Source organism: Periplaneta americana, chromosome 14 (assembly GCF_040183065.1).
Source record: "Periplaneta americana isolate PAMFEO1 chromosome 14, P.americana_PAMFEO1_priV1, whole genome shotgun sequence".
In the NCBI taxonomy this organism is placed as follows: domain Eukaryota; kingdom Metazoa; phylum Arthropoda; class Insecta; order Blattodea; family Blattidae; genus Periplaneta; species Periplaneta americana.
In genome coordinates, this window is record NC_091130.1 from 145,595,901 (window position 1) to 145,621,834 (window position 25,934).

Below are 25,934 nucleotides of genomic sequence, written 5' to 3' on the forward strand. Positions count from 1 at the left end.
ACAATTTAAATTAAGTGACATATTAAACGATTTATCCTTCTATCAAACACGAATGTTCCATGGACCAGATGTCCTATTTTAATTATGTGATTACTTTATGTTTATTTCTAACAAGTGCAGCGGAGCGCACGGGTACGGCTAGTTGGTTATTAAATTAGACTTAGCTTGGATTGCGCCACGGCGTAGCTCAGTGGTTAGAGCATCCAGTGCGTAGAACTGGGAGTACCGGCGCCGAAGCGAATTTTTCTCCATTAGCAACCAATGGTAATCATAACAGATAATTCTGTAGAACCAAAAATTAGTCTTTAAGTAGGTTATTTTATGTGTTTTGTGTTCAGGTCGTGCTGATCGTGTTTGACGTGTTTCAGTGCTGAGCCTCCGCAATACACAAGAGGAGGAGCCTCCGGACCCGCAGTTGATGAGACTAGACAACATGCTCATAGCGGAAGGTGTAGCCGGCCCGGAGAAGGGCGGCGGAGCGGGGGCGGCGGCCAGTGCATCGGCGGCGGCCTCTGGGGGCCCCGGGCAGCCCGACAACGCCATTGAACACTCAGACTACCGCGCCAAGCTGGCCCAGATCCGCCAGATCTACCACCAGGAGCTCGAGAAGTACGAGCAGGTGAGTGTTGAATTGCTACTTGGAGTTACAGTAATAGTGGGAGACCTGCACTGCATTTTCACTGAAATGCTTGTTATGAAATTATTGAGTACTTTATATCTGTGTAAAAACGGAGATTTAACTCTTATGATAGTGCCTGTGTTGGGATTAGAATGATGAGAAAATAAACAATCATTCATTCATTCTTTTCTGCCCAAGGGCAAGTCAGGTCTTTCGCTGCAAACCCAGCATTCTTCAATATTTTCTATTTTCTGCCTTCCTCTTTGTCTCCGCATATGATACATGTACAGTGGACTCTCCTAAGTTCGACAAAACAGAAATGAAAGTTCAGTCCAATAAGGGTAGTGGGTGTGGCAGGTGAAATGGATACAAATTCTTATTGGTTATACATCAACGAATACAGTACTGTACTTGCATTTCCTGCCCGCCCCGAGACTTGTGTATGCGCTTCTAGTACCACAGTGGGTTTCGACAGTTCCGTCTCACAAACGGCACAATTCTCAAATAGAAAAAGAAGAGTTCATGAATTTAAAATCAGTGATCAACATGGATGTCCTGCCCGCCCCGAGACTTGTGTATGCGCTTCTAGTACCACAGTGGGTTTCGACAGTTCCGTCTCACAAACGGCACAATTCTCAAATAGAAAAAGAAGAGTTCATGAATTTAAAATCAGTGATCAACATGGATGTCCTAATCAATAAAATATTCTATATTCCTTTAACAAAAGTATCACTACAAGACACAGAACCAATTCCCATTCACATGGCAAACCCATTTCTTAGTGCCCGTATAGGGGCGTGTCTAATTCTCCTACGTAAGCAGTCGAACTATAGGATGTCGAACTTGATTCCTATCGAATTTAAGACCTTCCACTGTATCTTACTGTCGTCCATCATCTGATATCTTCTTCTGCCCCGAACTCTTCTCCCGTTCACCATTCCTTCTAGTACATCCTTCAGTAGACGGTTTCTTCTCAACCAGTGACCCAACCATTTCCTTTTCTCCCTTCCTGATCAGTTTCAGCATTATTCTTTCTTCACCCACTCTCTCTAGCACAGTTTCATTTCTTACCCTATCTGTCGATTTCACACGTTCCATTCTTCTCCATATCCACATTTTAAAAGTTTCTAGTCGCTTCTCTTCACTTCGTCGCAATGTCCACGTTTCTGTCCCAAACTCCAGACAAAGCACTTCACTAGTCTCTTTCTTAGTTCTCTTTCCAGAGGTCCGCAGAAGATGCTCTTTTTTCTATTAAAAGCTTCCTTTGCCATTGCTATCCTCCTTTTGACTTCCTGGCAGCAGCTCATGTTACTCCTTATAGTACACCCCAAGTATTTGAAGCTGTCCACTTGCTCTACTGCCTCCTTTAGAATTCGCAAGTTTATCTTCTTTACTTTTCTTCCTATGACCATAGTCTTCGTCTTGTTTTCATCTATCTTCATCCCATACTGCTCACAGCTGTCATTTAGCTCCAGTAGCATATCCCTTAGTATCGTCTCCTCTTCTACTAACAACGCCATATCATCAGCAAATCTTATGCGCTTTATTCCTCTTCCTCCTACTATCACTCCTCCAGTGTTCTGAAAACAGTTCTTCACTAAATCCTGCAAGTAGATTTTGAACAGTCAGGTAATAAAGTGCATACTTGTCTTACTCCCCTCCCGAAGTGTTGCCAATCTGACAATTTTAAACATTAACATTGGTATTGTTATTGAACTATAAAATTTTCCAGCAGTTATAGCTGGCTTTCGTAACTGTATTTTGCTACCTGTCGTAGCTTACCAAGTGCATCACGATGCTGGGTGGGCACCGGTCCTATACACTGGCCGAAATTTCATGAGACAGTTTCTTCCCGCGTGAGGAATCGAAAACTAAACCTAGTAGGCACCAGAAAATATTGAGTCTATTTCTACTTTAGGCCTATATGTATTTGAAACAAATTCATTCGAAATACGGTTTTGAATATTATGTTTAAAATTTTGTACATACAGTAGATATCAGTGCACAATTTCTAAGAAAATTTCACTACCTAATTTAAATAAAATCGTAAATCCAGATAATTCCAATTACTGTTATTCCTGTCAACAGTAGCCTACAGCTCACAAGGAACTTAGCTTCACCAAAGCTTATTGTATTAATTCATACACATATTTTATATCTTTTGGGCACTTTAAACTAAAAATTTCCTTAAAAAAAAGCACAAAATTTCTCTTGAAAACCAACTATTTTTTATAAATTCGTGTCTACACCTGTGGAGTAACGGTCAGCGCGTCTGGCCGCGAAACCAGGTGGCCCGGGTACGAATCCCGGTCGGGGAAAGTTACCTGGTTGAGGTTTTTTCCTTGGTTTTCCCTCAACCCAATACGAGCAAATGCTGGGTAACTTTCGGTGCTGGACCCCGGACTCATTTCACCGGCATTATCGCCTTCATTTCATTCAGACGCTAAATAACCTAGATGTTGATACTTACTTACTTACTTACAAATGTCTTTTAAGGAACCCGAAGGTTTATTGCCGCCCTCACATAAGCCCGCCAGCGGTCCCTATCCTGTGCAAGATTAATCCAGTCTATATCATCATACCCCACATCCCTCAAATCCATTTTAATATTATCCTCCCATCTACGTCTCGGCTTCCCTAAAGGTCTTTTTCCCTCCGGTCTCCCAACTAACACTCTATATGCATTTCTGGATTCGCCCATGCGTTCTACATGCCCTGCCCATCTCAAACGTCTGGATTTAATGTTCCTAAATATGTCAGGTGAAGAATACAATGCGTGCAGTTCTGTGTTGTGTAACTTTCTCCATTCTCCTGTAACTTCATCCCGCTTAGCCCCAAATATTTTCCTAAGCACCTTATTCTCAAACACCCTTAACCTATGTTCCTCTCTCAGAGTGAGAGTCCAAGTTTCACAACCATACAGAAGAACCAGTAATATAACTGTTTTATAAATTCTAACTTTCAGATAAGAGCTTCTCAACCGAATAATAACACGCATTTCCCATGTTTATTCTGCGTTTAATTTCCTCCCGAGTGTCATTTATATTTGTTACTGTTGCTCCAAGATATTTGAATTTTTCCACCTCTTCGAAGGATAAATCTCCAATTTTTATATTTCCATTTCGTACAATATTCTGGTCACGAGATATAATCATATACTTTGTCTTTTCGGGATTTACTTCCAAACCGATCGCTTTACTTGCTTCAAGTAAAATTTCCTTTTTTTCCCTAATCGTTTGTGTATTTTCTCCTAACATATTCACGTCATCCGCATAGACAAGCAGCTGATGTGAACCGTTCAATTCCAAACCCTGCCTGTTATCCTGAACTTTCCTAATGGCATATTCTAGAGCGAAGTTAAAAAGTAAAGGTGATAGTGCATCTCCTTGCTTTAGCCCGCAGTGAATTGGAAAAGCATCAGATAGAAACTGACCTATACGGACTCTGCTGTATGTTTCACTGAAGATGTTGATACAGCGTCGTAAAATAACCCAATAAAATAAAAATAAAAATAAATAAAAAAAATGGATAAATTCGTGCTGGTAACAAAACATTTGCATTCACACAAAATTTCGTGTTGTTTTGCGAGTTTAAATTTACGATATTTTGATCTGGAAGAGCTTGAAACATAACGATTTTTTCTTTATCAGCTGAAAAACTGTATTTCGTGAATCCTTGGCTTGTATCTCTCTAGTGATTGGTTACCAAAACTTATCTGCAGTTTGAGGCGAACCGAAAGGACAAGTATTGGCAGACTGCAGGAGAGGCGGACCGCTATAGTATTGGAGCGATAATAGGTTTAAGGCGTAATGCGTGACGTCGAATAAGACGATCGACGGCAATGAGTCAGCGTTCACTTCTCTTCGGGTCTTGTGAGCTCTGTGATCGATAAAATTACCGCAAGTCTGAGACCTAATACTTTCTTTATCATTACCCTTCCATCATTGTTTTATTATCGTAGTACAATTCTATTCTAGATCATGTTTAAACATCATGAATAAAAACTGCCTAGCGCTATAAATACAGGGTGATTCACTAGGATTTAGCGTCACTTACGGAGCTTATTTTCGAAGACATTCTGAGCAAAAAATGTTATGTAAACATTTGTCCTAATCTCAATATTTTCAGAGTTACACTAATTTGAAGTTGTTTGTAAAATACCTTTTTTCTTTTCTTTAGTTTTAAGGGTAAAAGAATATTCCAGATAGAGAATGAGCTATTCAGAAGTATCATTTCTTTAATTGGCTAGTGTTCTGAAACTAAAAATGTGTTGTCAGTTGCTTTGTACAGATTTTATGTTTCAATTTTTAAGTAAAAATTACATCATTCTTACACAATTATCACAAAAATTGTTACAAATCATACGACTTTAGGAACTTGATTCTTTACAGTTTAATTATGCATCCTAATGTACAGTCTTGAAGAATTTATAAAAGACTGACATGATTTGTAACAATTGTTGCGATAAATGTGTAAGAAAATGTAATTTTGTAGTTAAAAATGAAAAAAGAATTCTGTACGAAGGAATTATGGACTTCACAACACATTTTTAGCTTCAGAATACTGGCTTATTAAAGAAATGATACTCATTCTTTTCCTGTAATATTCTTTTAACCTTAAAACTAAAGAATAATGGTATTTGACAAATATTTGTATGAAATTTTTTGCTCAGATTGTCTTCGGACGGTAAGTGACGGTAAATTCTCGTGAAACAACCTGTATATTTCATACATTTTCACCATCCTTTTCAAAAGTAATAGGTAACTTCAATTCCTCATAAAAATTCTTGCACTGGATTATTACACAAAAAATGGGATTTTTTTTTTTTACATCACCATGACACAGAGTTATTACTTTCTGATTGTTCTGGTGGCCGTGTTATCAGTAGGCACTTTCCTGCAACTTGGCCTGCAAGATCGCCAGATATTAACCCAGCAAATTATTGGTTGTGGAGCTGTCTGAGGGCAAGAGTGTACTTGAGCAAACCTACGGCAATTATTTATGAGTTGAAGGTACTTACCTACCCTTGGGAGAAAAATGTGCAGTTTTTATTTATTTTTTAAAAACGACCTTTTTCTCTGATTTCTTGACACGTAATGAAGAATTTTCACGCAAAATTAACACTTCAAATATCTTTGAAAGGGGGTGGGACAATTTTTGAAGCGAAAACTTAAATTATTTTGTATCCCTGGCGCACAGTTTTTTCCCTGCCTTAACCCACTAAGAAAAAATGTAATTTCATTTTTTGAAAATTTCAAATATAAAATAAAAATATAAGATCTTGGAGTTTTAAATTAACTTTCTTAAGCAGTAGGACACTGTTTTTAGTTTAGCATTTAGCTACGTTAATCGGCTTCATTTTGGTGAAAAATGATGAAAATATCTCAATTCTCAGTGCACTTTGTGTTAACATTAGTGTTGTAAAATGCTGTAAAACTGGAATTAAAGAAAAATCGTCTGCATCCTGAGAGTATGAAAAATTGTAAAACCAGACACACAGCTTCCTGACTGTATGAAAAATAATAAAAAGATAATAATAAAAGCTTAATTTCAGTTTTTCTTTCCTTCACTTCTTTTTCTGAGTCCAATATTCTGAGCCATAGGCCTAATATGCTGTAAATTAAACAATTAATGGTTACATTCAGTAAGATCATTTCGCATTGGTAAGTTTATTTATACTCGTGTGAATTTTTCTTTGGAGCTAAATTTCAGTAATTGATTAACTAGCGGACTTACACGTGTTAATTATGTCAGTCTGTGCGACTTACAGCTGTTTCGGTGCTTCTTCACACCATCTTCAGAGCCTACTAGATCTCGGCGTCATCTCGAACTTCTCTGCCTGTTATGTGGGTGCGTTTGATGGTTGAAAGGTGTTGAAACGTGGAGTCAAATAGTGTGTGTGTACTGAAATTGATCTGTATGTTGAGAATTTGATCGGGGTGTGTTTTAGTGTGTTTGTATATTTCGTATTGTTCTAGTGTGTTGAGTTTTTGGTTCTTGGGTTGTGTGTGTAGGATTTCAATACAACACAAGAACCAAAAACTCAACACACTAGAGCAATACGAAATATACAAACACACCCACATCAAATTCTCAACACTCAGATCAATTTCAGACACACACACTATTTGACTCCACTTTTCAACACCTTTCAACCATCAAACGCACCCACATAACAGGCAGAGAAGTTCGAGATGACGCCGAGATCTAGTAGGCTCTGAGAATTGTGTGATGAAGCACAGACTTACATAATTAACACGACTAAGTCCGCTAGTTAATCAATTACTTATATCAAAGTGTTAAAAGTAGTGTACGCAAGATTCAAAATGAGCTAAATTTCAATTTTTCTTATCTCCAATTTGTTTTTCTGAGTCCAATATTCTGAGCCATATATCTAATAATATTAGAGAAGGGCTTAAATCCCATAAAGTACCTTTCTATTATATTCACATCTCTCACGGATTAACAAAGAGACACTTTAATACTGTTATGAAAGAAGAAAACGGGGTAACAGGATTGAGCAATGATGTCGAATACATCTGGCAGTAAATCACTGTCATTTGAAGCAGGCCTGTCGGAGAGATACAGAAGAAACCGTAGCTTATTCAATTGCTACAGCAAGATGAAATTTGTGAAATAAAACTAGGTGGCTTAGTTCTTGACAGGCTTTCAATTTGCCACTTGACGGGGTAAAACCCGCTCAACACGGCTATGAAATATCAGGCAAATGAGAGGTTATGAACTTTGAGGGTGGAAGATGTTAAAAAAAAAAGAGAGTGAGAGAAAGAAAGAAGTCATTTTCAATTATACGTTCCCAGATGGAGACACCTGTCTGTTAAACGTTGGAAACAAGAAGATCTTAGCTTGGAATTACAGCATTACGTAGCGACGCAAACGGCCTCTCTGCCCGCCCTAATAATACGTTAAACAGGGATCTACGCAAACTATAGGGAGTTACAAAACTTGACTCCTACAATCCTGCCTCTTGTATCGTTTCTGATTGATAACTTTATTTGTCAGTAGGACTATATTTTGTCTCATTTTATTTCAGTTCTGTTACTTTCATGTTTACGATTATTTTTATGTCCGTAATTGACTCTCGGTTTACTAACGGGAAGAACACATTACAGCAGCGTTTCTCAAACTATGGTCCGCGGACCACCTGTGGTCCTCCAGATCTGCCCTTGTGGTCCTTCAAAAAGGACAGAAGAAAAATGAAATTCAAACGAATTGCCTACCAAACTATAGCTAAAAAATTCAGAGTTTGCAAATGACACATGGCAATCACCTTTCACTTTTTCTTCCAGTACTGATATTTTATGAAATTTATTACACTGCCTGTCTATCGACTTCCCACTCTACTCTCAGCAACAAAAGAGGGATTTAAAGCACTATGAACGTGGTGTTTCTCGCCATCTTTTCCCTGTACATCAGCTGATGACATGTGACTAAGTACATTGGCATATCTTGCAGATATATTCTCAAAATTAAACGAACTAAATCTCTCGACAAGGTAATTCTTTGACTGTTCTCAATGCGCATGCGAAAATAAACTTGGTTGGTGGGTCAATTCCGTAAAACAGACGATTTTTTCACTATTTTCAACCCTAGAGTCTTTTTGGTTGAAAATGATTTCGTTATTGGAAAAGAATTATGCAATGACATACGTTCGCATCTCGAAACTACGAGGTCACAATTTGAAACTTATTTTCCAAGTAAATATGACGAATTTTCACGTGTTCGTGATCCATTTCATTGCGATATTGAAACTAACAAACTTTCATTGAGTGAAAGAGAACAGTTAATTGAACTCTCGAATGACACCGGACTTAAATGAAATTCGAAGCGGAAGGTATGGTTAATTTCTGGACCTCATCACAAGTGAAAAGAGAATATAGTGAACTGTAGACTACAATGGTGCTTTAGAGATTATAATTCAGTTTGCTTCTACGTATCTGTGTGAGAAACGGTTTTCATCACTAATAAAAACAAAGTACCGAAATCGACTCGATGTATGTGACGATCTCCGACAAGCTTACCAGTATACGTCCAAATATAGAACAGCTGTGCAAGAATCGGCAGGCTTATTCTTCTCATTAATGTGAGTACCAACTGGAAGGTCCGGGGTTCGATCCCAGGTGGTAACAGGATTTTTTCTCGTTACCAAACTTTCAGAACGGCCCCGAGGTTCACTCAGCCTCCTATAAAATTGAATACCGGGTCTTTCCCGGGGGTAAAAGGCGGTCAGAGCGTGGTGCCGACCACACCACCTCATTCTAGTGCCGAGGTCATGGAAAGCATGGGGCTCTACCTCCATGCCCCCCAAGTGCCTTCATGGCATGTTACAGGGATACCTTTACCTTTTTTTTTACCAACATTTATTTATTTTGTTTAGTTAATAAGTTAAAGATTTTATTCACTCTCTAATAGCCTTGATTTATTAAAAAACGAAAATGATTTTTTTTTCTACTAATATAAAATTATATGAATGAAATTAATTTTAATTAATTAATTCTGTTTAAAAATATAAATATACTGGTATTAAAATATTCTACAAAAATGATAAATTTGCTTTCGAAGGGAACAAGAGAAAGGTGGTCCGCGGAACTGTTCTAAATTAAAAAAGTGGTCCCCACTTCAAAAAAGTTTGAGAAACGCTGCATTAGAGCCTATATGGTACACTGAGCTGTAGAAGAAATACCGATACGTTTACTTTAGTATATATGGCGAGATGGAAAGCTATTTTCCTGAAATTAGTTTTTTTAAAAACAAGTAAATAAGACTTCTATAACATGTTCACGTACCAGGTGGCCCGGGTTCGAATCCCGGTTGGGGCAAGTTACCTGGTTGAGGTTTTTTCCGGGGTTTTCCCTCAACCCAATACGAGCAAATGCTGGGTAACTTTCGGTGCTGGACTCCGGACTCATTTCACCGGCATTATCACCTTCATATCATTCAGACGCTAAATAACCTAGATGTTGATACAGCGTCGTAAAATAACCCAATAAAAAAAAACATGTTCACGTAATTATTTAATATGAATTAGTTCTCAATTATTTAGATACTTTTATTTTACAACATTAATAAGAATATCAGACGAAAATAGTGAAACTGCAGTCTATATGGTAGTCCACAGCCTTTCTTATTATCCATGGATGCTGTCATTGTTACAATCGATGTATACGGCCAGCAGGGTTGGATTTAGGTATAGTGCCGCTCCTAGGCAGTGCTAAAATTTGCCGCCCCCAACTCCCGCAAACAGTTTATGAGCAGCTATTATAGAGGTCATGTTTAGTTTAAATTAGTTTTAAATGAAATGTTACAATTCGGAAAACAATAAATTACTAGAATCAAAATGCATCTTACTTGTGAATAAATTATAAAAATTTCCTTCACACTTTCTTCACAGAGAAAGCTTTGATGATGTCATCAAAGTCGATCTCATGAAGCAATCAGACTCGATGCAAAGAAATATATTCAAACTTATTCGTTATTGAAACAAAATTGATTTGTGAAAGGCAAGCTGTGGTTTATTTTTAAGTATTGGTATAATTATTACGAGTATTTCTTACTTCGATAGGAAGTATAAAGTAAATTGAAAAATAAACTGCAACTCTTTGCGGAATAAACCTTTCATATCGAATTATATAGTGCACATGCTGGAAAGTTATTAAATAGCATTACAAGAAACCATTACAACTCAATACATTTTAATACAAGAGTTCTACTAATAATCATTCGTTACAACTGAATAATCTTGTAGTAAAAGAATTCTACTTATAACTGTTAGTTAAAACTGAATAATCTTGTAGTTAAAATTCAATACATTTGTATTACAAGAAACCATTACAATTCAATGCATTTTAATACAAGAGTTCTACTAATAATCATTACTTACAACTCAATAATCTTGTAGTACAAGAATTCTACTTATAACTGTTAGTTAAAACTGACTAATCTTGTAGTTAAAATTCAATACATTTGTATTACAAGAAACCATTACAACTCAATACATTTTAATACAAGAGTTCTGCTAATAATCATTAGTTACAACTCAATAATCTTGTAGTACAAGAATTCTACTTATAACTGTTAGTTACAACTGACTAATCTTGTAGTTAAAATTCAATACATTTATATTACAAGAAACCATTACAATTCAATGCATTTTAATACAAGAGTTCTACTAATAATCATTAGTTACAACTCAATAATCTTGTAGTACAAGAATTCTACTTATAACTGTTAGTTAAAACTGACTAATCTTGTAGTTAAAATTCAATACATTTGTATTACAAGAAACCATTACAATTCAATGCATTTTAATACAAGAGTTCTACTACTAATCATTAGTTACAACTCAATAATCTTGTAGTACAAGAATTCTACTTATAACTGTTAGTTAAAACTGAATAATCTTGTAGTTAAAATTCAATACATTTATATTACAAGAAACCATTACAACTCAATACATTTTAATACAAGAGTACTACTACTACTAATCATTAGTTACAACTCAATAATCTTGTAGTACAAGAATTCTGCTTATAACTGTTAGTTGAAACTGAATAATCTTGTAGTTAAAATTCAATACATTTGTATTACAAGAAACCATTACAATTCAATGCATTTTAATACAAGAGTTCTACTACTACTAATCATTAGTTACAACTCAATAATCTTGTAGTACAAGAATTCTGCTTATAACTGTTAGTTAAAACTGAATAATCTTGTAGTTAAAATTCAATACATTTGTATTACAAGAAACCATTACAATTCAATGCATTTTAATACAAGAGTTCTACTACTACTAATCATTAGTTACAACTCAATAATCTTGTAGTACAAGAATTCTGCTTATAACTGTTAGTTAAAACTGAATAATCTTGTAGTTAAAATTCAATACATTTGTATTACAAGAAACCATTACAATTCAGTGCATTTTAATACAAGAGTTCTACTAATAATCATTACTTACAACTCAATAATCTTGTAGTACAAGAATTCTACTTATAACTGTTAGTTAAAACTGACTAATCTTGTAGTTAAAATTCAATACATTTGTATTACAAGAAACCATTACAATTCAATGCATTTTAATACAAGAGTTCTACTAATAATCATTACTTACAACTCAATAATCTTGTAGTACAAGAATTCTACTTATAACTGTTAGTTAAAACTGACTAATCTTGTAGTTAAAATTCAATACATTTGTATTACAAGAAACCATTACAACTCAATACATTTTAATACAAGAGTTCTGCTAATAATCATTAGTTACAACTCAATAATCTTGTAGTACAAGAATTCTACTTATAACTGTTAGTTACAACTGACTAATCTTGTAGTTAAAATTCAATACATTTGTATTACAAGAAACCATTACAACTCAATACATTTTAATCCAAGAGTTCTCCTAATAAACATTAGTTACAACTCAATAATCTTGTAGTACAAGAATTCTACTTATAACTGTTAGTTACAACTGACTAATCTTGTAGTTAAAATTCAATACATTTGTATTACAAGAAACCATTACAACTCAATACATTTTAACACAAGAGTACTACTAATAATCATTAGTTACAACTCAATAATCTTGTAGTACAAGAATTCTACTTATAACTGTTAGTTAAAACTGACTAATCTTGTAGTTAAAATTCAATACATTTGTATTACAAGAAACCATTACAACTCAATACATTTTAATACAAGAGTACTACTAATAATCATTAGTTACAACTCAATAATCTTGTAGTACAAGAATTCTACTTATAACTGTTAGTTAAAACTGACTAATCTTGTAGTTAAAATTCAATACATTTGTATTACAAGAAACCATTACAACTCAATACATTTTAATACAAGAGTACTACTAATAATCATTAGTTACAACTGAATAATCTTGTAGTACAAGATTATAACTGTTAGTTACAACTGACTAATCTTGTAGTTAAAATTCAATACATTTGTATTACAAGAAACCATTACAACTCAATACATTTTAATACAAGAGTTCTCCTAATAATCATTAGTTACAACTCAATAATCTTGTAGTACAAGAATTCTACTTATAACTGTTAGTTACAACTGACTAATCTTGTAGTTAAAATTCAATACATTTGTATTACAAGAAACCATTACAACTCAATACATTTTAATACAAGAGTACTACTAATAATCATTAGTTACAACTGAATAATCTTGTAGTACAAGATTATAACTGTTAGTTACAACTGACTAATCTTGTAGTTAAAATTCAATACATTTGTATTACAAGAAACCATTACAACTCAATACATTTTAATACAAGAGTTCTCCTAATAATCATTAGTTACAACTCAATAATCTTGTAGTACAAGAATTCTACTTATAACTGTTAGTTACAACTGACTAATCTTGTAGTTAAAATTCAATACATTTGTATTACAAGAAACCATTACAACTCAATACATTTTAATACAAGAGTTCTCCTAATAATCATTAGTTACAACTCAATAATCTTGTAGTACAAGAATTCTACTTATAACTGTTAGTTACAACTGACTAATCTTGTAGTTAAAATTCAATACATTTGTATTACAAGAAACCATTACAACTCAATACATTTTAATACAAGAGTTCTCCTAATAATCATTAGTTACAACTCAATAATCTTGTAGTACAAGAATTCTACTTATAACTGTTAGTTACAAGTGAATAATCTTGTAGTTAAAATTCAATAAATTTGTATTACAAGAAACCATTACAACTCAATACATTTTAATACAAGAGTTCTACTAATAATCATTATGATATAAATTAAGAGCTGAAAAAAGTTACCGACGTGTTTCCTTGACGACGGCCTGCAAGCAGATTGCAGCGATCTATGTTGCCGTGTCTGATAGTTAAAAGCAGATCCTCTTGCTGACGTAGTGTCGATGAAACATTCAGCCGTCACTTAGCCTGTCTATACAGTCCCAGCCTCCCCGGGGACCATGTTCCAGGAACATCTCCATAATTTAAAGCGTACATTTGTCGCCGGATGTTGCTATGTGATGTGGATGTCCAATCACTCGGAGGGTTGTGGGGTAGCAAGGACGACTTCAACTTTATTTTTACCGCGGCTTTAGAACGTACAACATGTTGTGTGACGAAATAAATATTGTATAAATACTGCTGGAAACACCACTTTGTGGAAAGAATACAAAGTAAGCGAAGTTGTTTGCTTTCAAATGAAAACGAATTCCCCATTTTGTGCTGTTTTGTCGGTGTGGAAAAGTGGTGATGTGTGTATTTTCAATGTGATTCAGCGAGTGCAATGCGGAGAACTCTTTATATTCTGCAAGCAGGCCGGACCGTTGCGTGAAATCTGAGTTGCTAGGGCGACCGGTTACGGATTGCATGCAATATACTATTTATCTATTAAATACTAGCCGTACCCGTGCGTTCCGCTGCACCCGTTAGAAATAAATATAAAGTAATTACATAATTAAAATAGGACATTTGAGCCAGAGAACATTCGTGTTTGATAGGAGGATAAATCGTTTAATATGTTACTTAATTTAAATTGTATTAACAAATTTAAAATGCGATCATCTTGATCCAGAGACCATTCATTCGGTCATAAAAATTATTTTAGGAAATACAGAAAACGAATGTACAGAATAACCTATCAAGTTTTCTGTGCATAAGAAGCTATTTTAATCTTACCTGTCCTCGATTCACTCAGAAGTTACTGTAATAACATTATAGCATTATGTCCATCTAGAGAAACTACACTTTCCAATGGTGAATTAATAATTAATTATACAAATCGGTTAATTTAGCTTCCGATATTACTTCATACAAACACAGAAACATTCTCTGTAGGCTATGTTTCATAGCTTTCGATTGTTGTTTTCCGAGGCCCCTTATAGACGAAGTCATTTGTTTTTTATTTCATTACACCGTCGTAGATGGCGTTGTTATTGTAATTTTGAAACTCATTTATCTCATTAAAAATCTGTCCTACCAAAATTTTGCATAGAATAAAACTTATCGGAAATCATTTTTAAAGAAACTTTTGTTATGTAATATTTTTCATGAAAATTAATAATAAGGGAGATATTTCGATTTATTTAATTCAAGCCCCCTATAACCCCCCCCCCTTTTAAATAAAATGTTTTGAATGCCATATAGCCTAAATTCTAAGTTACAACGAACTTAATTTATATTCCAATTTTCATCGAAATCGGTTCAGCCATTATCGCGTGAAAAGGTAACAAACATCCAGACAGACAGACAGACAGACAGACAGACAAACAAAAATTTCAAAAAAGCGATTTTCGGTTTCAGGGCGGTTAATTATATATGTTAGGACCAATTATTTTTGGAAAATCGAAAATTACCAGAAAATTTGGTCTACAGATTTATTATTAGGCCTAGTATAGATACTATCCAATTGCAAAGAAAGTGTTCGGGTGATAATGAAAATCATAGTTTATAAAGAAATAATAAAGTCGTAATTTAAAACAGAATTTAAGTACTTTTATTTGGTTTATTTTTTGACGCTTTATCAACTGCTATGCTTAAATAGCGTCTGAGTGAGATGAAGGTGATAATGCCAGCGAAACGAGTCCAGGGTCCATCGCCGAAAGTTACCCAGCATTTGCTCATATTGGGTTGAAGAGAAAATCTCGGAAAAATCTCAGCTCTTAAAAGAACTTTTTAGGTAGCCCTACGTGTTATCGAGGTGAAAGATCAGAAGGTTGTTGCTACCGCGATCTGTTGACTAGAATTCGTACTATTATTACTACAATAAGGAACAAAAATCTAGAATTTTCTTGACAAAAAACTTCTATCACATTATATTATCAAAAATATATTATAAACTATCACAATTTTAAGGTAATATGATAACATACTTACCTATGGCTTTTAGAGAACCCGGAGGTTCATTGCCGCCCTCACATAAGCCCGTCATCGGTCCCTATCCTAAGTAAGATTAATTCAGTCCCTACAATCATATCCCACCTCCCTCAAATCCATTTCAATATTATCCTCTCGTATACAATTCGCCTCCCCAAAGGTCTTTTTCCCTCCGGCCTCCCAACTAACACTCTATATACATTTCTGGATTCGCCCATACATGCTACATGCCTTGCCCATCTCAAACGTCTGGATTTAATATTCCTAATTATGTCAGGTGAAGAATACAATGCGTGCAGTTCTGCGTTGTGTAACTTTCTCCATTCTCCTGTAATTTCATCCCTCTTAGCCCCAAATATTTCCTGAGCACCCTCAACCTCTGTTTTCGCTCAAGGTGAGAGTCCAAGTTTCAGAACCATACAGAACAACCGGTAATATAACTGTTATATAAATTCTAACTTTCAGCTCCTTTGAGACCAGATGGATGACTAAAGCTTCTCAATCGTATAATACCAGGGATTTCCCATATTTATTCTGCTTTTAATTTCCTCCCGAGTGTTATATATATTTGTTACTGTTTTCCCCGTCTTCAAAATATAAATTTGCCAATATATTTCGTACAATGTTCTGGTCACGAGACGTAATCATATACTTTGTCTTTTCGTGACTTACTTTCAAACCCATCTCTTTACTTGCTTCCAGTAAAATTCCCGAGTTTTCCCTAATAGTTTGTGGATTTTCTCCTAACATATTCACGTTGTCAGCATAAACAAACAGCTGATGTAACCCGTTCGATTCCAAAGGTATGTGAATATGTTTAAATATGGCTGGCATAAAGCTCGGTAGCTTAAAAGCAAACTCGATAAATCCATCACTCCTGTAGAATTCTGTTTTCACGTTGATGTTGAAGCTGACTAGGAGAAACATATTTTTTTTTTCTGAAATGTTCGTAGTACAAAGTTCCACTATGTTTTGAGCATTTTTACAACGTTTTCCACTACTGTGATCCTTACCATTTCTTCATAGAGTATTCTATAGTCAATTTTATGAATTCTGATGTGTAATTTTCATACTTATATTATTTAAAGATATTTTGACAGTACGGTTTTCAGTTAGATGAAATTTATCGCCTCATATGTCCAGCACATAGCACTGTTTTCATTAGCTGTTATTTCTCTGGAAAAAAGAATTTGGAAAAAATCATATCCTGAAAACTAGGCTTTCTCCGGATGTAGATAGATGTGGATAGCGATCTAAATTGGAACACTCAAGTAACACACATTTGCAAAAAAATATTTTCTCAACTTCACTCCTTGTTCCATATGAAAGAATTTCTACCACTTAGTTTAAAAAAAGAATCTTATTCAGACGCTTGTAATGCCCCATTTTGATTATTGCGATTCCTTGCTAACTAATGTAAGTTCACTCTTAGCTGAGAGACTACAACGTGTTCATAATGTGTGCATACGATTCATCTGCAATACTCGTAAATTTGACCATATAACACCTTCCCTCCAGTTACTTTCATGGGTGCGTCTAAGGAACGAAGAACAATACATTCACTGTCTCTTCTGTTTAGAATCATGCATACTTCTACTCCGAATTATCTGTTATCGCGCTTCCAGTTTCTTACAACTCTTCGAAACCGACAGCAAGCACTTCTTTCTATCCCTCTTCATAGAACGTCTTTATACTCATCTTCCTATACTGTAGAAATACCTCGTCTCTGGAATTCGTTACCTAATGACGTCAGGGACTGCCGGACTTTATCACAATTCAAAATTAAATTGGAAAATTTTGCCTTAGTTAATGTTTTTTAGGTATTGCTAGAAGTATTGATTAGCGTTTTTTTTTCTTTTTCTTTTTTAATCTAGATTAAAATTGCAAGTTTCTTGTTTATGTTAGTTAATTAGTTAGGATACAATTAATTATGATACTTAATCACTCATTTAAAGTTTGTGTGACTGCAACCTGTGTATATTTTTGTGTGGCTTTACTTTGTTTATAGTGTTTTCTCTCTCTCTCTCTCTCTCTCTCTCTCTCTCTCTCTCTTTATTTCTTGTGTAGCTTTACTTTGTATATAGTGTATTTTTTTCTGTTTATTTCTATTATTGTATTTATATTCCTGGTGTTGTGGAAGAGAAGGCCTGATGGCCATAACTACACCAGAATAAATAAATAATTAAATAAATAAATATACTTCAAAGAAGAAAAAAAATATATAGGCAGGCTTCTTATTTGATGTGGAACGTATAGGGGAACAATCGTTGTGAAAATCCATTATCACTTGTGAATCCAAGGGACATTATATTGAAAATAATAAATAATTAATATTTTATACTCTTTATTTTACAACCTCAGGTGCTGTACAGTATTGATCTTGCTTTAAAATAAATTATAGGATGTGACATCTTACGGTTGACGACAGCAAGGTGATGCTTATTTAATATTTAAGGAGAAAAATTCGCTCCGGCGCCGGGGATCGAACACGGGTCCTTGGTTCTACGTACCAAGCGCTCTGAACACTGAGCTACGCCGAATTCAACCCACAGCACCGGATCGAATTCTCCTCCTTCAATGTTTCCCTTTGTGGCCTGACTCCAAGTTAGGCATATATGTTGACGTATATGTCCAATGTCAACTGCCATTATATTAGGAGCGCATTCAGCTGAGTGACTTGTTGGCCGGGATTCCGCAGTTATTATGCACTGCTAGCTAAGAGAATATTATAGATTATATTAATTTGTCCTATAGAATTTATCTGTAATATTAAGTGTCAATATTACAGATAAATTCTGTAGGACAAATTAATGTAATCTAGAATATGATGCTTATTTGTTTTTGAATACCGTTTATTGAAAGTTTAGTCACTCCCTCAGGAATAACATGGCGATTAAAATGAAAAACATGTGCGGGAATTATAACACTGATTGCTATGGTAACGGGGCGGGAACTCGTGTAGCGAAGAACGTGATCGGGGCGTCGTTACATTACAAAGCCATTTCTGGACACCTCGGCATCCAATTAAGCAAAATGTTGTGAAAACGAAGTATTTTAGGAAACTTGGGCCGTAACAGGAGCCGTATAAGCCACGCAACGGCCCAACAGTGCGTTTTGTCCAGCAATTATACCGGCGCGGCAGAGTATAGAAAATGGTATGCAACTGTTACATAGATTGCCATAACAATTGAAAGTAATTCCGAAGTTGGCTTTCCGCCGACATGAGAATTGACTCCAATCGATATTGCCGTACCATTTCGATTCCCATTTTCAAGCTTTGCATGTTTGGACCCAAAGGGGTTGTTTTTGGGGGGGGTGGGAAACGGGGAGGGTTAACGGTGGTAGGTTCTTTGTCAGTGTCTGCGTGGGGGGATATGAGGGGTGAGGCGAGCTCACGCGATCCACTCGTTTGCTGCTGATTTCCATTTCCACGTGCAATACAGCTTCGTCGCCGTGCAGTGCGCCCCAGGTTCGCGTTGCTGGCTGCATATCGCAAATAGACTGGATATTTTTGTCCGGAGATTGATTGACGATAATATTGATAACACTGTGAATATAATCGATATGTCTCTCACATGAAATAAACATTTATACATTTACCCTACATCGTTGATTGTGTATTTTGGAATATCACCATCGAGGAATGAATTGGTCCTACAGGTTCTTTAATGTTTCTACTAAAGTTTGGTATTACGATGTAAAAAAAGATCGTCGATGGATTTATGCTAGAGACGAACAAACTAACTGCCGCTCTCGCTCGCTGTGTTCGTTGCATTTGTCTTTCGAGTCTCGCTCATCATTCTCGAAATAGCATTTGGTCGGCGTGGAAAGATTTCGTAACTTTGAATAACATACATAATTGAAATAAATAACATTATAAATGTTTAAATGAGACAAAAAGACAAAACATAACATTACAGTATAAATAAGGACAACCAACCAGTCAGGTTATCAGTTGCTACAGGTATCCCTAGCAGAAGACTTCGATCGAGGATACCTAACCACTGAAGATGTCTTCCGCAGTAGTAGACGAAACGTCTGGTAACATCTACAACAGTAGACCACGGCATCTTAGCCCGAAAGCTCCGTTTCAACTAGACACCGGCCGTGAAAGCCTTCATGCTAAGAACAGTATTATTAGTATTAGTATTTATTTATTTAACCTGGTAGAGATAAGGCCATCAGGCCTTCTCTGCCCCTCTACCAGGAGATTACAACTATAATATGAACAATAAAATTACAATTAGTATTAAATTTACAATTACAATTACAATAAAAATCAAAGTACGAAAAGATTACCTGACTAATGAAAGCTAGATAATTTATAATACAACAACAAAGAATATTTTATATTTACTGAATTACAAATTAAACCTAGAATAACAAAATTGTATAGTGATGAAATTACTGGATAAATATTTTGTGATAGATTAAGGAAACTATTTACAAGAAATCAATTACTGACCAAGTGCCTAGTAAGTTTGCGTTTGAATTCAATTTTATTTCGACAGTCCCTGATGCTAGCAGGTAGCGAATTTCAGAGTCTTGGCAGAGCTATTATCAAAATGTTCTGGTTCTATTATATGATATTACCTATGGTTATTTCTCAAATCTTGATAGAAATGTAGGTGGCTGATATTACTTTTTATAATTTTATTAGCGACTTATTTCTTACTTTATTTCTCGGAGTTCTATTAATTGTTCGGAAATATGTCGAAAAGTTTTTTATCTATATCTTTATCAATTAAAATGTAATCAACAAGTTTCCGGACTACTCTGAATGTAGGCAATACACAGGACACAGGAAACTGAGAAGTTATCTAGAACCAGGGAAACGCCTGGAAACTTTACTAAATGCATCACTTGAACAGTAGAGAAGAAGACTAGCCATAAGACGTATATGGAGAGATTCCAGGAAAAATCGCAATAGGTTCTTGACATGTTTGCACAAAGTCACGTGTATAGAAGCTCAGTTCTTAAAGACAATCTGACGCTGTTTGATAGACTGACTCAACAGGCATGGAAGCAATATCTTCAGTGACACATACATGTGTGTTTAACGGTACAATAAATACAGTGCAGTTCGGAAATATATTGATTGCACATTGTGTAATACCCTATAATAGATAATTAAAATGAAATTGCACTATCACTTTATAGTTTAAAATGTTGTACCCAATTATTTTTATAAGATGTTTGTATTTTCGTTTCTGCTGATTTATATCCTAATCCTTCAAGTATTTCTTCATTACTCTTATGATCAAAAAGTATTTATAATGCGTTTTTTTATATTTATACCTATTGATTGTATTCTGTTTCTCTTAAGTGTCTAAATTTCATTTTCATAGGCCTATAGGTTCTTTTTCATATGTACCAGCCGTTTTAGTGTTCACAGATTTGGCTACTTTATTTCATTAAGTCTTATTCTTATGGGCAGGGAAAGGAAGTTCATACCCTAAAATCGTGAAGAATATGTATGCATTTATGCCGTAAAAATAGATAAATATGCTAAAAAATATACATTATTAGTCTGAGATTATTTTAACAGAATAATAAGGTATAGGTAACTTACGTTTAGTCTAAGGATTTTGAAGTGCTTGCCTCATTGCTGAATGCTCCATTTATGCTGTTACAGTTCACAACTAAGCAGTGACGTATGTTTTCTGCTGTCATTCTTCGCCTGTTGTCTCTCAGCATAGCTTTGTAGCGCGAAAAACTTCGTTCTACGTCACCAGAAGTAAGAGGGGCTTGCACAAAAGCTGTGAGCTGTTCTATAGAAAATTTTGTTGGTTTTTGGGGTGTTTTTCCTCCGAGAATATCTTGAATTTCTTTAAGTTTATAATAGCCAGGGTTTTTGGAAGGAATATTTGCTGTTTTCTCGTTCACTTTATCTCCTACATTTCCTGGAACTGATGTTAAAATGGATATTGTTCTATCGGAATCTGCTAAAGACTGCAGTAAAGGAATACCAATTGCTAACTTGAGAGGCTCCCTATGAGAGTGTCATCATTACGTTCAAAATTCATAAACATGAATTAGTCGTGTTTACGAGATTACACACTTTTAAAAATGAGGGAAAATCAAATAAACATACATAATACGCAGTTTCCCTGCATAAATGTTAAAATATGATGCTGTTATAAATAAAGGCAAAATATGCACTTTTATGCACAATAAAAGTAATATCACTGTATTCAGAAATTTGTGATTCATGTAGATAATCTTTCAGCATATTCACACAACGATAGAGAACAAATATGCAAATGCATGAACTTCCTTTCGCTATTTATGAGTCTAGACCTCGGATTTTTTGGCTCGTTCAGCGTAGGCTGAAGCACACGTTCTTTAATTCACCTATCTTTAGACAATAACATCGCTTCAGAGTTTCTCGTGTTGCATACATTTAGGAATTTTTACATAAAATTGTTGCAACCTATCCTATTCGAGCCTAAAAATCCGACATGTCAAAGTAATTGTGGTTGAAATACGTAGTTAAGGCCCCGTATAGCCAGTGACTTGCAGAATTAGTATCCACACTGACTTAACTCTCGTTCAAATTAGGCACATCACGCTTTGTCTCTCTTTCTCGTACAGAGTGAATACGCTTAGCTCGTGATGTTATCACGTAATGATAAGCTAATCGCGGATCAGTTGCGTGTCTCTAATATCGAGTTGCCATTGGCTCTAATTTGACGCCTGTGGTTGCACTCACGCGACACTGCAGTTTCTGCGAACGCTATTTCCTTGCTGATAGATAAGGTTTGTTATTCTGGAGGTATTTTTCAGCGCTTTTGTTTCTTAATGACGTCCAGTCCTGATGGGAATCGAGAGCAGGGCACAGTTTGCGACACCGACCGCTGTGATAATATTGTAGGCCTATAATCAAATGTTTTGAGGTTTATTTATTTGTTTGTTTATTTATTTATTTATTTACTTATTTATTTATTTATTTATTTATTTATTTATTTATTTATTTACTTATTTATTTATTTAATTTGTTTGTTTGTTTGCTTGTTTCTTTGTTTATTTATTTATTTATTTATATTTATTTATATTTATTTATTTTATTTATTTGTTTGTTTGTTTGTTTGCTTGCTTGTTTCTTTGTTTGTTTATTTATTTGTTTATTTATTTATGTTTTTATTTATTTATTTGAACCCTATTTTCCCCGAAAGTACATTAGGGTTATAGTTATAGACTGAGTGTTTATATCATTACAAGGAGAATTCATTTGACGTGGGTAATCCAGTCTTGCTACTTGAAATTAACACTTACATCTACTACCTTAATTTGAATTATTCTTAAATATTGAATTGTAAATTATTTAAAAATAGCGTGTAAGAGGGCCTTAGACTAGAAATGTTTAGTTTAAATGTAGTTCTGTTTATAAGTACAGTATGCATAAGGGTGTAATTATTTCATTTACTTAAACTATTGTATCAGTGAAGCGAGGTGAGTCAGTGAAGTTATGGTTTTACAGTGCAGTGAATAGTTCCGATCAGTGGTAATTTATAGCGTCAATGAAATGTGTTCTATAGTGTCAGTGAAATGTGTGCTGAAGTGTCGGTGAAATGCGTCATAGTGCCACTACAGTGAGTGAGATGAGAGTAAAGTGAAAGACTATTGAAACTTATGTAGGGCTTATACATAATAATATAGGTTGTAATGTAAAATTAGGTATTTTATTTATGTTTTATTATTATTGTGTTAAATTATATTGTGTATTCTTTTTGTATTGTGTATAAAATTGTAGGCCTATTGTGTATTGTATAATTGTATTGTGTATTGTAATTTTATTGTGTATTGTTTATATTGTGTATACCACTGCCACCGGGTGCATGCCCACTTGCAGTGTAAATAAATACATACAAATATATTACATATAAAATTACAAATATCTTTATAGCACCATGTTTTTCTGAACACACTGAATAACGGTTTGTCATAAATTACATTACAAAAATGTAAATGTCCGACCAAAATAAATCTTCTGTTTTCGAACACTGGACAATGAAACAAAAGGTGTTCCGCAGTTTGCGGTACCTTACAGGTAGATAAGTAGCCATTTTCCTTATGTAATTTAAATCGTTCTAAATAAGACCCAAATTTTCCATGACCCGATAAAAATTACGTTAGTATAAAATCCGGTATAATTTTGTTGCTATTTAAGCGGGTGTCGACCCTAGGGAAAAAGATTTCTCTCGTAACTGAACCCTTTGTACTGCACAGCCACTGGTTGTTCCACCTATTCATAATGTGCTGATTTATTTTCCTTTTCACATACGAATAAGGGCACAGAATTGTTTTGAGGTGTATACAGTATGTATATTATAGATATAATGTTGTTAAGGTATGTAGGGGCGAATTGAAGCAACATAAATGAAAGGTACTTCAAGATGAGATCAGAGGTAAAATTTTGAAAAAAAAAAAATCAGGATTTGGTGCTTTGCCCCAAATAATTATTTGTAGTTTCCTGCGTAATTCGGTGTGTAATATATTGAATAATTTAAATAATAACTTATTTTAATTATGTAATGCGTTTTATGTGTTAAACCACTTTTTTCCTCTCCTAATATTGCATAAAAATATAAATATCTCTGAAACTATTTGATTTAAAAGATCGTGGTTTGACGGGTTTTGTATCTGAATGTTTGTTTCATAAGTTGGCCGTATAGTTTACGACTTTAATGATAGATTTTGTTCTGAATTTTCAAAACAAATTTAGTGTTTTGTGGTTTTAAAAATTGTAATTTTTCTTATTTTACTTTGTTGCTAATTTTCTCAGAAGTTAAACATTCTCAATACATGTACCGTTTTCTTAGAAAGTAAAATAGCTAGAAACATGTACTGTCTTGAATAATTTGAATAATTTCGAGGGAAAAATTGTTCCGGAGCCGGGTATCGAACCCGGGACCTTTGGTTTAACGTACCAACGCTCTACCACTGAGCTACTCGGGAACTCTAACCGACACCGATCCAATTTTTCCCTCTATATCCACAGACCTCAAAGTGGGCTGACAACCGTCAAGCAACCAACTTCGAGTGCACACTAACTCCGTGTGACTTAAATTGATTTGCATGTACTGTCTTCCTCCGACGAGTTTAGTGCTGGGACCTGAGGTATTCTTGTCATCGGTGCGGGGGGTTCCAGGTAGATTCTTTTGTTGCTACAGCCAAGCCGAGCCGAGCGGAGTGGGAAGTATTAATCGTCCAAAAATATGCAGTCTTCAGTTTGTAGTAGTGTGAATATTTCATATAGGGTTTACCTAGGCCTATATGGTTTTGTTATTAATATATTAAATATATTGTTGGAATTTTTGCTCAAACGTCTCCCTGATGTTAGCTATGTTAATATCATATCAATGACTCATATTAAATATTTCACCGTTACAAGTCATTTTTAAGGAAACATGCTGTGAAAAAGTTTTTGGTTTTATTCTATTGGAATTTTAGAATATGTGTGATTGGTATCGTGAAAAACAGATTCATATAAAGGCATGCCAAATCATTTGTTGGTGATATTTTAAAATACAAATCAAGTAGTTTTACTTCTCAAGTGAGTTCAGCAGTACAGTATATTTAAATTGATTACTTTACAAATTTAATTCAATTCTACTAATCACTAATTTTTATAGTATAATCTTCTTTTCATTTAAATTATTGTAGTTGTATTATGGTTTTTCTTTTTATTTATTTTATTGTATTTGCAATTCTGGTGGTGTGATGCCCTTAACTTCACCAGAATGAAAGAATGAATGAATAAATGAATAAATAAATACATAAATAAATAAAATTTTCTACAATACTTTCCTTCTCTGAACACATAAGTACGAATTGTTGTATCTCTATCTCGCCAAAAATACGTTAGAAAACTAATAGGCATACTGCTCTCGTGAATTGGGCGAATGTTTTCAGTATGATTGTACTTCCTTCCAGACTGCCGCTGTCACTGTCCCCTCCCACTCCAGTGCCGCGCTAGACTAGTCGGAACCGCATTCCTCTCAGCATTAAACTCCTCAGAGGATGACAGTAATTTTTACAGCATATGTACAAGGTTATATTCATTGTTGGGCTCTAGTTTCAATACGTAGTAAATATGCATCCATAGATAGTTGCTAACCACTAGGATCGCTAGTATCGCCTCATTCCAGACAATGCGAAATAGTACCGGCACAGTCTATTGTTCCTAGCACCCTCACAACTCAAGCTTCGTGACTGTATATACTAGACTGTGGTATTACACAAAATTGTAACTGACATTTTTTCCCGATTAGGAACCCAATTAAACGTTCTAGCAGAGCGGGTAGAAGGGAGCTGCTATACACGCTCTGGTTTCACTTTATTATTTTTTTTTTTTACATAATATTCTTAAACTTCACCTAACCTTACTTTTCTTTAAATCTCATTTTTCTCTCTTTCCATA

General features: G+C 34.8%; 1 protein-coding gene across 6 annotated transcripts in view; it reads left to right on the forward strand.

The window, feature by feature from the left end:
• The first annotated feature begins 343 nt into the window (after positions 1–343).
• The window catches only part of exd (PBX homeobox extradenticle), a 336,566-nt gene continuing 310,975 nt past the window's right edge, over positions 344–25,934 (forward strand). For 3 of the 6 annotated variants that reach the window (XM_069846234.1, XM_069846230.1, XM_069846232.1), the window contains exon 1: positions 345–619. In XM_069846234.1, the coding sequence (XP_069702335.1) occupies positions 419–619 (201 nt within the window). In that variant the 5' untranslated portion in view covers positions 345–418. Of the gene's footprint in view, positions 620–25,934 lie in introns of all 6 variants that reach the window. The other 3 variants (XM_069846235.1, XM_069846236.1, XM_069846231.1) reach the window with 2 other exon arrangements.